Source organism: Colossoma macropomum, unplaced genomic scaffold (assembly GCF_904425465.1).
Source record: "Colossoma macropomum unplaced genomic scaffold, Colossoma_macropomum, whole genome shotgun sequence".
NCBI lineage: Eukaryota > Metazoa > Chordata > Actinopteri > Characiformes > Serrasalmidae > Colossoma > Colossoma macropomum.
This window is the reverse complement of record NW_023494809.1, coordinates 17187562-17201761: the sequence shown is the minus strand read 5'-3', so window position 1 is coordinate 17201761 and position 14200 is coordinate 17187562. Positions and strand designations below refer to the sequence as shown.

The following is a 14200-nucleotide window of genomic DNA, read 5'->3' as shown; positions in this document are numbered from 1 at the left end:
CCCATCCTTCCACTGTGAGAAGTCAACTCAGTGCAGCTTAACACAAAGGATGTATAACTGTCAAAAAGACAATAGGCAAAAAAGAAGAACTCAAACAAAGAAGATGCTGGTGTTCTCAGAACAATAGACTGAGTCCAGACCTCAACATCAGTGCATGTGTTTGGGATTACTTAGATCTTGAGAAGCAGAAAATACGACCAAATTCTAAGACTGAACTTTGGAGGTTTGGAAAAACATCCCTGCAGATTTCTCAAAAAAGAAAACTAGCAGCGAATTCTTGAAGACGGCATTAACTTTCCTCACAGAGAAAACCAGCTTTGACCATATACAAAGAATATGGTCATGACACTGACTACAGAATGAAAAATACTCAGAAGTGGAAGTTATGTCAGGATCGATTCTTCATATATCAATATGATATCAATCTGACCACTACTTAAGGACAGTCTGTGACGTACCACACTGCATCCAGGACATTCGTTCCCATTTTCGCATGTCCGACGCCGGGACTGGATGCCACCACCACATGGCACGGTGCAACGCTCCCACGGTGACCAGGCTGACCAGTAGATATGTGGGGGGCAAGGCAGGTGCTCATTACAGTACCTGAAAGAAAACCACAGAAACAGGTGGAGCTGGTTATAAGGACAGTAAAACAACCCAGCAGGTTTGGCACATTAGCCTTCAGTCTCTACACAGTAAACAGTCTTCTATTAAGGAAAAGGCTACCCAAGGAAGCAAGTTAATTGCACTCAATGAGATGGAATAAAACAAATATAGTGATGATTAGCTGGACTTTGTTTGACATCTTTGCTGATAAGCCAAGAATAAGATTAAGCAAGGACAATTTAAGGATTAGCTAAGGAGACTCAGCTACAGATGAGCAAAGGGTAAGCTTAGCTAAGGGTGCGCTAAGTACAAGCTCAGTTAACTAAGTACAAGCTAAGGATAGCTGAGGACGAGCTAAGGATAAGCTACGCTCAATACAAGCTAAGGATAAGCTTAGCTAAGGATTAGCTAAACATAAGCTCAGCTACAAACAAACTAAACATAAGTTTAGCTAAGGATGAGCTATGGGTAAGTTTATCTGCATACAAGCTAAGGATAATCTTAGCTAAGGATTTCATTTAGATGAGGATGACCTGGCTGAATGATCTATGAAGAAGCTTGGCTAAGTACAAGCTAAGGACAAACTTAACTAATAATGAGCTAAGGATAAAATTAGCTAAGGATAAGATAAAAATAAGGTAATGAAAAGCTTAGCTAAGGACAAGTGAACAATAAGATTAAGAACAAAAACTATCCCTAGAGTATATTTAGATAAAGTTAGTGGTGTGTCTGATTTAAACAAGTGGCAGCAGAGTGACGAGAGCTGCTTTTTATCCTCAGAGCCATGCTAGGCTAGCAGGACATGGCTGTAAAACGTTGAGGAAGCAACTACAGGCAGCCATTTTGGCTTTCTTTCATTTCCGCACATTTGGTGGTGTCTTTGAAAGAGCAAATTAGAAGCAGGTTGATGAACCAAATCTCTGTAAGTGCATGTCTTATATGCCTGGCTTTGCATAATAGCTAATAACCAGAAATTCTGGGCACAACCAGAAGCTCTAATTGGATCGTTTACAAGTGAGGATTTGTCTTGTAAAACACACCAGACCAATTTGTAAGCTTTATCCGCTCTCTTTTTAAGGGCGGCTTTGAAAGCCTTTAAGACTGTGGAAAACTTATGAACTTTAGAGAAACAGCCCAGAACAGTGGCCGTGGACACTGACCCAGAGCTTCATGCTTAGAGGTGCATGAGCTGTTAATATATTTTTAGCGAATTTGTTAAGCTCCATTCTGGGTCGCCAGTGACACACAGGACATTTTTAAAAACGCTTATACTCCATAAACAACTTTCTTGATGAGTACTTGGATAACTGATGAGTAATTTTAATGTATTTATTTCTACTGATTTGAATTCTTACAACACAATGGATTATTTATTTAACCCTACCTGTATTTGCATTGCAAGCACACTTAGAACTGGAGACCGAAGCTCCTTTATGTAGTTTGTATTTTTGTTTATGTGTTTCTGTTTCTAATTTAGTTTTTGTTTGTTTTTAAGTAATGGATACAGCTACTGTGACGTCAAAGAAACAAACAATAAAGTTATATTTTCTACTTTATTCTACACAGTTCTACTGCTCTGTTCTGTACTATTCAGTTCTATTCTGCTGTATTCTATTCTGTAATGTTTTATTCTAATCTATTTAATTCTGCTGTATTCAATACTATTCTATACTGATGTATTCTATTCTATTATTTTCTATTCTGTTTTGTTTTCTATTTTATTTTGCCCTATTATATAATGCCATATTTTATTCTATTCTATAATGCAGTATTTTATTCTATTCCATAATGCTCTATTCTATACTGCTCTATTCTATTCTAGTATGCTATATTTTATTCTATTATATACTGCTCTATTCTATTCTCTAATCTCTACTCTATTTTATTCTATTCTATTTTATCCTTCCTTGTTCTATACTTCTGTATTTTATTCTATTTTGTTCTGTTCTGCTTTATTCTATACTATTCTCTAATGCAGTTTTTTTGGCTATTCTCTTCTGTTCTATTCTGTCCTTGGAGAAACACTGCAGTGTTTCAGGTTTGCCAGAGAACAGTGATTCAGAAAAGGAGGGAATCTGAAATGGGTAGTAACACGTGGCCGTGTCGGGGGGCGTCATTGATCACAACAACCTGCTCTGGCGTGTAGAAAAGGTTTGGCGATCCATATGGAGAGATTTATAGCACAGCTAAGCCTGTTGTCAATTAGCATATGCAAATAGCATTCGTCCAAATTATGTTTGCCTGTTTTAACGAGTTCACCCCTCCCTCTGATGAGGAAGAAGGAGGAAAGAAACAGGCAATAAGTCAAATAAAGAAGAAGGAGGTGGGGGGAACAATAATTAACAGCGAACGCGTACGAGAGAGATGGAGAGAGGTGCTGTATGGAGAAACATTTGCATGAAGTCCATAAACACTGTTCATTTGTCAAACACATCTCAAGCAGAACGCCATGCTGAAGAGCTGCAGAAAAATTTGCTCCTCTTGGTGGCCCCTAGTTTGGTTTTCTCTGGGGGGATGAGGTGCTGCCGGCACAGTGAGCAGCCTGGCATGGGTGAGATATGAGAGCGTGGACTTTGGCGGAACTCTCAGAATCAAGCACATGCACACACACACACAAACATACATGTGGATGAGGCACACACTTAAAAGGCAAAGACACACTGAGGATGAAATGGGGCTGGAATTGTACTCTGGATTCTGGAAAAAACCCTAATCTCTTTCTCTCTCTCTCTCTCTCTCTCTCTGTCTCTTTCTCTGTCACACAAACATTTACACTTGTTTTTATACTTTGCCAGGACGGGTATACAGATGATTTGAAAAAACATTGACTTACATTAAAAGTAAAGTAGTTTTTTTCCTTTTCCTGTAAAGTTATCATTTTGGAGATACAAGGTTTTCTTGCGACAACAGTGATGACAATAGAACAGGATGCTCTGGAGCAGCCACACATGAGCCTAAGTCACCATGTCCAATGCCAAGCGTAGGCGAGAGGGGTTTGAAGCCCCCCAGCTTTGGGCTGTGGAGCAGTAGAACTGCATTCTTTAGAGTGATGGAGCACCAACCAATACCTTTGGGATGAGTTGGAGTGGCATTTGTGATGCAGAACTAATCATCTAACATCAATACCTGATTTTACTGGTGCTCCTGCTGCTGACTGCAATCAAATCCTCATAGTAATGTTCCAACATTTAGCATAAAGTTTTCCTAGAAGAGTAGGAAAGAGCAGGAGCAGAGGGGGGCAAACTCCTTTCTAATACTCTTATTTTCGAAGGAAACATTAGATGAGCAGATGTCCACAAACTTTTGGCCATATAGAGTATATGTAATAACAATAATAGTTTCATATGAAATAATTAAAACAACTTGTATATCTTGTATGAACTTATAAGACAGGGGCATTGTTAAGAATGTCATTTATTGATGGTATATATTTCTACTTCAGTTAACATACAAAAGCACAGTTTCTATTCAGGAGACTTGTGAGGCTGCAGACACAAACAACTAGCTGCAGCCACACAGATCTCTTTAATAGAAGTAGTTCATTTGAATAATAACAATATATGGAATCATTACTAACTTACAATAACTAGAATTTTATCAAGGTCATTTGTGCTTTTACTCCAGTACAGACATTTTGTACAGGAATATGTTTATGCTTATGAGAAAACATGTATAAAAATTATCACTTAATTCTGAGGGCATAGAACTGATGTGTTGCTTTTATCTATGCCTCTGGATTACTTGGGGAAATTACCTGAGAATAATGCTTTATAACAGTGTTGTAAATTTAAGAAATGTTTATCACTTTAGTCACATATGTCAATGCAATTGCGATTATTGACACAAGCTGTTTATAAATGTACATATCTTATTCAAAGCTTACGCAAGTGCTATGAAGTGCCTATGTAGGTAGCCTTCAAATAAACTGTTGTTGAACTTACTTAACCTAATCCTGTACGTTAGCCCTGTTTTTCTCTGTTTTTGCTACAAAGTCAGGACAATTTGGTCCGGAAGATGTACTAAAAACAAGCACATATACACGCTCTCATACAAAACACCTGATGGCTGATGGTGGCAAGCCCACAGTGGAGCCGTGTGTGTGTGTGAGTGTGTGTGTGAAGGTCTGTGCCATCTGGCAGCTGTGTGACGAGAGCAGAGCAGAGTGTGAAGTGTGACTGCACACACACACACTCAGTGCCTTTGAACAGACGCCCAGCGGCAGAGCAGGAGAGAATTTCAGAAAAAAAGGACCCTTGCTTACTATTAAAGGCTGAATCCAAGCCACTTTTCATACTGCAGCAGAAACACTCAGGCTGGTGGGGGGAGAAGCCCACCTCCAACAAAAACACAAGAATGCAGCTCTTTTTCTTTCGGCTCCAGCTCAAACTCCTGCTAAGAAACTAACAAAAGCACATTTGAGCCATTAACACACTTCCAGCGCTCTTTGTTCATCAGATTGAAAAACCGAGGGCCAAAAATGCTTTCACTGCCATTGTTCACCTCTGGGCCAGGGGTTTTACATTAAAGAGAAGCAGGTAAGACTCTGAGGGAGTCTTAAAGCGATAGTTTAGCTGAAAGTCCTCTTTAACCCCAAATGTAGTCATTCAGCCAAGACTTATTTAGTGTCTGAGGTTTGCTTCTTTCGGGCTGCACTGGAGCTATGAGGCTGATGTGGCTGTACTGCCTGAATTTAGTCCATACTTTCCTCAATGTTCATAGATAACAATGTCTCAGAGTGTCAGAAACCACATACTCAAGTATATTAGAGATTACTGAACAACTCCACATGGTTTGAGGCAAGTATGTGATGATTTAGGCATGCAGCTAGCACCATGCTAAGTGGTGGGGCATAAGCTTCCATTACTTGTTAGATCACATACAAAACTAAAGAAGCAAACTTCAGACACTGAATGTGTCTTGGATGAATGACTACACGTGATAAGGGGGTAAAATCTGATGTGATTTTTCACTTAAATATCGCTTTAAAGGCTAGCTGGTCTAGGGCCAAACTCTCAGCCTGTGCCTGCTCCCTTTTGCTGATTATTCACAGCCTTTACACCCAGCCAAACTGAAAGCATAAAAGCTCCAGTGCCTGGGATACGGGGGATGTGGGGTTGGGGGGAGGTGGTTGAGGATGGCAGGTGAGCTCCAGTACCAAAGATATAGTATTAGTTTCTGAAGGTGGGCGGGGTGGGTGGTATGAAGACACTTCTTGTCCTTAGTTTAAATACTTTAAGCAAACAACACAATTTTTCCTCTCATCATCTTCACCAGATCAGCATACAGCCAGTTGTGAGGCATATCTACTCACAACTATGAAATCAATTCTTTATATAATATGCTATACTTTTAACTGTAGAAGCCCCTCACCTGTCACTACATATCTAAAGTATGCAGATGACACTGCCATACTTGGACTTCTTAAAGACAATAACTTGGCAATCATCTGCAGTTAGATGTTTCAGTGACAAAGGAAAGGATCATCAGCTCGCCATCGGCTCCCACTGCACTGTTCATAGTCCAGTTAACATCGGGGGGAGATGGTAAACTGTACCTTGGACACAACCTGGACAATAAAATCAGCTTTGACCAGCATGCAAAAGACCTTCACAAGAGATGTCATTGGAAAGTTAAAGGCACTATATGTAGCACTTTTATTACTCTTACTCCTCTATAGAAGCATAATTGAGCCAATCATTGAGCCAAACAGTGCTGTTCAACTTGTTTCTTCACAATGTTAAAAGTGTCAAACTTCAACAAATGTTCATGCCTCATACATATTGTCTCAAAAACGACAGGCCTTCCCACATACAACTTGTGAAATCTATACAATAAGGCTGTTTAAAGTATTGCATAACCATGGAAATTAGTGTAGTGTTACCAAGTAAATGGGTGCAACATAACTATGGAAACTGGTGTATTGTTACTGTGGAAATGAGCATAGTGGAAGTGGGTGTAGCATTACTATGGAAACTGGTGTAGCCTTACCATATAAATGGGTACAGCCTAATTATGGAAACAAGGGTTAGCGTAACTGTGGAACCTGTTAGTGTATACATGGAAACTGCTGTCGTATTACTGTGCACAACTATGGAAACTGGTGTAGTGTTGCTGTGTAAATGGGTACGGGTGGGGTACCAAATTTTGGGCCCCCTTTTTTTGGGGGGGGCAGGGGGGGCAGGGTAGTGTCACTGTGGAAACCTGTGTAGCATCACCACATAAATGGGTACTGCACAACTGTGGAAACAGGTGTATCGCTACCTTGGAGATGGGTGTAGTGTTACCATGGAGATGGGCGTAGCATAACCATAGAAATGGGTGTAGTGTAACCATAGAAAGGTTTGCAGCACAACCATGGAAACTGTTGTAGCATAGCCTTTGAAAACGGTGGATTATTATATGTAGTATGTATTATAAAACAGGTGTAGTGTTACAATGGATATGGGTGTAGCATAATCATGAAAATGGGTGTAGGGTAAGCTTGTAAATGAGTGTTGCGTAACCATGGAAAATTGGTGTAATGTTACCATGCAAAATGGGTGTAGCATAACCATAGAAATGCTTGTAGCACAAGCATGGATGTTAGTGTAGTGTATGCAAACAAGTGCAGCATAACTACAGAGATGGATGTACTGTTACCATTGGAATGGGTGAAGCGTAACCTTGGAAACTGAGGTGGCATTACCATGTAAATGATGTAGCATAACAGTGGAAACCGGTGTAGTGCTACCATGGAAATGAGTGTAGCAGAACCATGAAAAAATGGCGTTACCATTTATATGGGTGTAGTCTAATCACAGAAATGAATGTAGCATAACCACGGAAATAGTTGTGGTGTAACCATGAAAACAGTTCTGGTGTAGTTCTATTACAGACAGCTGGGCAGTAAAAGTAGACCTGCACTATTTACAGATTTCCCCACAACCTTTAGATCACTTTGAAATTTGAAGGGAGAAAAACTTAAAAAAGGGAAACAATGAAAACTACAACAGCATCAGAGAACAAGAGCTGAATTTTTCCCTCCAAAACTATAAACGCTCAGCCTCCAATGCATCTTTAGCTCTGCGTGTGTTCCCATGGCAACCTGAGGAGAGACAGCGGGTCGCTCACACCATCGCTCCTCTGCTCTCCTCGCAGGAAAGAGGGAGCACGGAGGAGATAGAGGAGGGAGGCAAACAACAAAGTCATAAATCATCACGAGAGATAGGAGAGAATACGGGAGAAACCCTTTCCAAAGATAAATCCCAGGATGCAAATATCGCAGGTGTGAGTGTTCTCTGGTACCTGATGTTTGGGAAAGAGCCAGAAAGACCCACTTTATCAGCTTTGGCTTTCAGGCCTTCCTGAAACATCCCCCACCATCCGGTCCAATTTTTCACCCACTCTGCCGGCTGCTTAGCAAACCTCAACTCCAGGAAAACACTACACTTCAGCAGTGCTTAACACAGCACTCAAGCAATCCTAATCAGTTCCTAATATTAATCAATAAAGCTGTTCCATCAGCAAAGGAAAGTGGCAGTAGCCTTACGAATCAACAGCACTTTGAGTGTTTTTCTTCTACTCTGAGTGCATTTTCTGGACTCTACACTACTGAGACAAGTGGTTTTTCAGGGAAACAATGCGTGTATGTGAGATTATTTGATCAAAATGCAGTTCGGAGAATGCTAGTGCTGCAAAAACAATAAAAATTCCACTTGCAGGCCAGGCAATGTCTTTTATGTCATGCCTATCAGTGGTTACTCTTATTTGACTGTCAGTTGCATGCATTAGGTATTATATACAGGTGTTGGACAAAATAACAGATAATAATAGCCTTATGGTGGTTGTAATATTGCCCAGTTTTGAAGCACGTAAACAACTCACAGTGAGAGCTAGCCAGGCTAAAATAAAGCCTTCACATGGCAGGTTTGTTTAACACACTGTTACAACTAAGATCCCAAATTAAATAATCAGAGAACTTCATACTGACCCATACACATTCTAAACTGTTATATTTTAAGCAAAGAGAATCAAAGCATATAGTAGATGTCACATAAATACAAAGATATTTCGATTTAATAAATTTTTTCCTTCTTATGAAAAGTTACCATGTTGGACTTAGGAGGTTTTTTGACAACATAGGCAGTGCTCTGATCATTTTAGGCCCGTTCAGGTACACATCTCTGTGTTTTTTTTCTAGGCAGATGTGTCCTCGCTTTCTTACTTGCTGTATTTGGTCTCCTAGCGCCCATATCAGAGACTGACCCTCAGATATTAAACATTTTCCGAACTGCAACATGAAAAATGGGTTCTTATGAAGCATCACCCAACCATTTACTTGGTCTGGGTGGTAAAACTTTGGGTGGTAAAACTTTGATGACTGAATCAGCAGGAGAAAGAAAATGAAATGAATGAGAACAAGGAGATCCCACAGGCTCATTAAATTGATGATTATTCCTCACCTTTCCTCGCGGTTCTGTCCCACACACACTCGTCCCCCATGCCGTGGGGTGGGGTTACTGCAGGAGCGCTGGCGGACCTGGAAGCCGATGCCACAGCTGGTGCTGCAGGGAGCCCACGCTGTCCATGGAGTCCACGCTCCATTCCTGAGGAAAAACACACAGTGGGCATCCCTGTTTATACCTGATATTGCATTCATCTTCAGAGATCTAATCACAAGTGGATAGAGAGATGTATGGCTGTTTACACCTGGCGTTTCCATGTGTCTCAAATGTGGCTGCAGCAATTGCTTATGATTGAGTTTTCATGATTGTAAATACCAGCAGTTGATTATTTTGTTATACCTCAGAATTAATTAAGATAGAATTCTGAATAAATACACTGAATGCACAGAAACAATACACAAACTTTTTGGTGATTTTTCCATTTGAAATAGCCTGGGGATTTTATTACAAGGTAAAAGTGGCCAATAAGTGGAATTACAAAGTAGGTGTTTCTAATAAAGTGACCGGTAAGTGGAAATACAAAGTAGGTGTTTCTAATAAAGTGGCCATGAAGTGGAAGTACAAGGTATGTGTTTCTAATAAAGTGGCCAGTTAGTAGAAGTACGAGATAGCAGTTTCTAATAAAGTGGCCAGTGAGTGGAAGTACAAGGTATGTGTTTCTAATAAAGTGGCCAGTAAGTGAAAGTACAAGGTAGGTGTTTCTAATAAAGTGGCCAGTACGTGAAAGTACAAGGTATGTGTTTCTAATAAAGTGGCCAGTTAGTAGAAGTACGAGATAGCTGTTTCTAATAAAGTGGCCAGTAAGTGAAAGTACAAGGTAGGTGTTTCTAATAAAGTGGCCAGTGAGTGGAAGTACAAGGTAGGTGTTTCTAATAAAGTGCCCACTGAGTGGAAGTATAAGGTTGGTGTTTCTAATAAAGTGGCCAGTGAGTGGAAGTACAAGATTGGAGTTTCTAACAAAGTGGCCAGTTAGTGTAAGTATGAAGTGCAGGGTCCTAAGAAAGTGTCCCGTAAACATAAGTACAAGGTAGGTGTTTCTAATAAAGGGGCCAGTGAATGGATGTACATAATAAGTGTTTCTAATAACGTGGCCAATAAGTGGAAGTATAAGGTGGGGGTTCTTAATAAAGCGGCCAGTTAGTGTAAGTATATGGTAGGTGTTTCTAACAACATGGTCAATAAGTGGTCGTACAATGTAGGCTTATTAGTCCATTTGCTCTTTTCAAAAAATATTAAAAAAATATTCCAATGGACCAATTCCAATTAAAATCATGACAAATGTGTGCATGTGTACCTGGAGCAGTTGGCCACTTCCACGCTGGTACCCTGGCACTGCTGCCCTCCACACTGTGGACTCGGGTTGTTGCACGCTCGTGTCCGACACTGGCATGACCCAACACTTCCTCCGTCACTATGGCTACATGATCTCCAGCTGGACCAAGGACCAAAATGACCATCCACGGTCACGTTTCTGACCTTCACAAAACAAACACAGATTAGAGCTTTCAGTAAAAGGTAAAAAGCATTCGAACTACTGCAAAAATCAATGTCAACAAAAGAAATGAAAAGGGAGATGAAAGAAAGGGATAAAGTCGCACTCACGGGTTATTGGATCCAAAATAAAATAAAACCTTCATCTCATTACTCTCAGGCTCAAAATAGTACCTGCATGAATGAAGCCGCTTCACAATGAACAAATACGCTCAAATATAAAAAAGGTTATTTGAGGATTTGAAAAATGAAATGTTATTGTGAAACTGTCATTATGCTCAAATTATTAACATCTCCAGTGTTGCACACACAATGAAGCACACTGTGAACAGCAGGAGGAGTGTATTGAAAGCATTAGAAGTGCTGAACTGAAGGAGAAATTGTTCTGGTGGAAGAAGAAAAAAGAGAAAGAAAGAAAAAAGAAAACCTCCGACCTTCTGTGGGTGGGAGAAAATAATATTGCTTGTGCTCTTTGTGCACCATACTCATAAAAGAACCACATTTTCAACGCTGTGGAAAAGTGAAAACAATCTCGCTTTGAAAGTTCCCTCTATTCCTCTCGACGTGCTTTTATAGAGTGTGTTCTGGAACCTTTGGAAAGACAAGGTAATTAAGTGAGTTAAACTGCTCTCTACAGAGAAAACAAGCGAGGTACTGAGTTTATTTCCACTTTGTGGAAATTCTTGTTTAATTTCAGCTTTTGTAAATAAACTGGTGGTATGTGTGTACTGTGCAGTCAGTTGTACAAATTGCCAACAAGTGGACAAATTTTAGTCAGTCTGGACAACTATGGATGAATATTTATTGTTATTAGGTCCAAGCATATACACTATATGGCCAAAAGTATATGTACACCTGACCTCACACCTACAGTCATGTGAAGAAGTATGTACACCCCATGAAATGTTTCTTTTTTTGACAAATATGGACATAAGTATTTGATCTTCAGTTAAACAGTATGTATAGATAAAGGTTATCTAATAGAACAAAAAACTATGGACGTTTGACCTTGCAATCATTTATTTAAAAAAAAAATAACTGAGATGTCATGTTTGTCTGTTGAAAAACTAAGTACACCCCGGCTTCAGTAACTGGAACTGCCCTGTTTGGCAGAAACAACTTTATGTAGGCATTTTCTATAACTGTCCAGGAGTTTCTGGCATCTACTAAGAGTATTTTGCCTATTCCTTCGTGCAGAATTCCTTCAACTGTGCAACTGTTCAACAGCATTTCGATGTGATTCAGATGTGGGCTTTGATTAAGCCATTCCACAACCCTCCATTTCTTCCTACTGAGTCATTCTATGGTGGATTTACTTGTATGTTTGGGATCATTATCCTTTTGAAAGGTCCACTTCTTCAGCTTCAACTTTTTAAAGATGGTCTCACATTCTCCTCACTGACTCTCTGGTATGAACAAGAATTCATGATGCAGCAAAGCATAACATTTCCACTACCATGCTTTACAGTTGGTATACGTTTCTTCTCTCAGTTCTATTTTTGACTTATTCCAGATGTCCTGGTCCTTGCCCAGATATTCATTAGCAAACTTTAGCCTTGCCCCAGTGTTCTTTTTAGACAGCAAAGCCTTCATCCTGGTGCACCTCCCATGTAGGTCAAATTTATGCAGTCTTTTTCTAACGGGAGATGCATGCACTTTTACATCAACGATGGCAAGAGCTACCTGCAGATCCTGTGATGAAATTTTAAGGTTCTTAGAGACTTTCTTTAGCTTCTTACGGTCTGCTCTCGGATTAAATTTGCTGGGGCGGCCTGGCCTGGACACGTTGGCAGTGGTGTTAAATCTTCTTCATTTGTAGATGAGCTTCTGGACAGTGAAATGATTGATTTCCAATATTTTGGTTATCTTCTTAAACCCTTTTCCCAGACTAATTGGCATCTACAACTTTTTCCTGAAGGCCTCAGATAGCTCTTTTGATCTATGCATGATGATACCATACACTCCAATAACAAAGAGCAAACCAGAACAGATATCTGAGGTTTAAATAAGACAGGTTCCTCCAAGATATTCTCTATGTTCTAATTATTAGGACCTGATTTCAATTTGACACTTTTGAAGCAGAGAAATTTGTAGGGCTGTACTTTCCACATTAGAAAACTGCAGTACTTGTGTCACTTGGTAAATTATATCACCTTTATCTGTCAACATTCTTTAAATTAAGACCTGATATCTGTATCTCCAAACATACTGGAAACGTCTAAACTTTTCATGGAGTGTACTTACTCTTCACAAGACTGTATATGAGCTTGTTGGACATCTCATTCCTAAACCATTGGCATAAATACAGAGGTAGCGTACCTTTACAGCTATAACAGCCTCCAAAGACTTTCAACAAGATTTTGGAGTGGGTCTGTGGGAATTTGTGCCCATTCAGTCAAAAGAGCATTAGTGAGGTCAGCAACTAATGTTGGATGAGAAGGCCTGGCTCGCAATCAGTGTTCCAATTCATCCCAAAGTTGTTCAGTGGGGTTGAGGTCAGGGCTCTGTGCAGCCACTGGAGTTCCTCCACACCAAACTTGTCACTTCTTGTCATGCCGGAAGAGGAAAAGGCCTTCCCTAAACTATTGCCGAAAGTTGGAAGTATGTCTTTGTATGCTGTATTAACATTACCCTTGGAACTAAAGGTACTGGGCCCAGATCATCATCTCTCCTCCACCAAACTTTACTGTTGGTACTATGAATTCCGGTAGGTAGCTTCTCTTGGTACATGCCAATGAACTGACTTGTGGCACTGGTGACATCCTACGATGTTCCCACGTTGCTTAGCTCTTCAGTGTTTGTCTATGGAGATTACATGGCTATGTGCTTGGTTTCATACTCCTGTTAGCTGTGGGTGTGGCTAAACACCTGAGCTCAATAATTAAGAGGGGTGTCCACATACTTGTGGCCATATAGTGTATATTCAGGTACAAGCCTTAAAACTTAAAACAGGTACAAGAATCAGTAACTGGTGGATGCTACTCATGTTTCCACACAAAAAAACAAGCATTTCTCTCACATCTTTTAGTTTCCTTTGTTGTACTGAGTCTGTTATCATATGTATTATGGATGCTACTAGGTAGTCTTAACTGAAATTTGGACAGACGTCACAACAATAAGTAAAGGAGGTGTGACTCTCTCCAAATTTTGCAAATGGTCTGTTGTCCAGTGTCACTGTCTATTGCAAAAAGAGAAAAGTCAATGATACCAAACCCAAGAGGAGCGTCAGGTAGCAGACTTACATGATTTATCAAGCACGGCTTTGGACAATGAGCTTCAAAGGCTATATGAGTCATGCATATGAGTATGTGTGCTCTGCCAGGGTAACTGATGCCACGAGGTCTGTTGTGCCAAACAGACTGCAGAAAGTGAAATCATGTGAAAATCCAGGCTCTTGGCAGAGCTCACTCTAAAACTGGTGCACTCAGAGAGAGCGATCATTATAGTTTCATTAAGCGGGCAAACCTGAACGTGATCAAAGCTACCTGAGATTCGGTGAATGGTGAACTGCAGTAATGATCTTTCAGAGAGAGAATGAGGTAGTGATGAAGGAGACATTACTCTATTCATCTACAGTTAGAGTGTCATCAGGTTGTGGTTGTGTGGACAGGAGGCTAAAACACAATCAAAAATGGGATGCACAAATGCCATCAAGC

At 40.2% G+C, this 14200-nt stretch overlaps 1 protein-coding gene across 1 annotated transcript in view; it reads right to left on the bottom strand.

Annotated features, from left to right (window-relative positions):
* Window positions 1-14200, bottom strand: part of sema5a (sema domain, seven thrombospondin repeats (type 1 and type 1-like), transmembrane domain (TM) and short cytoplasmic domain, (semaphorin) 5A) — a 238508-nt gene that overhangs the window by 61444 nt on the left and 162864 nt on the right. Inside the window, exons 13-15 of the mRNA XM_036558268.1 lie at window positions 10348-10529; window positions 9051-9194; window positions 459-606 (exon numbers count right to left, since the gene is read on the bottom strand). Of these exons, the coding sequence (XP_036414161.1) occupies window positions 459-606; window positions 9051-9194; window positions 10348-10529 (474 nt within the window). The remainder of the gene's footprint in view (window positions 1-458; window positions 607-9050; window positions 9195-10347; window positions 10530-14200) is intronic.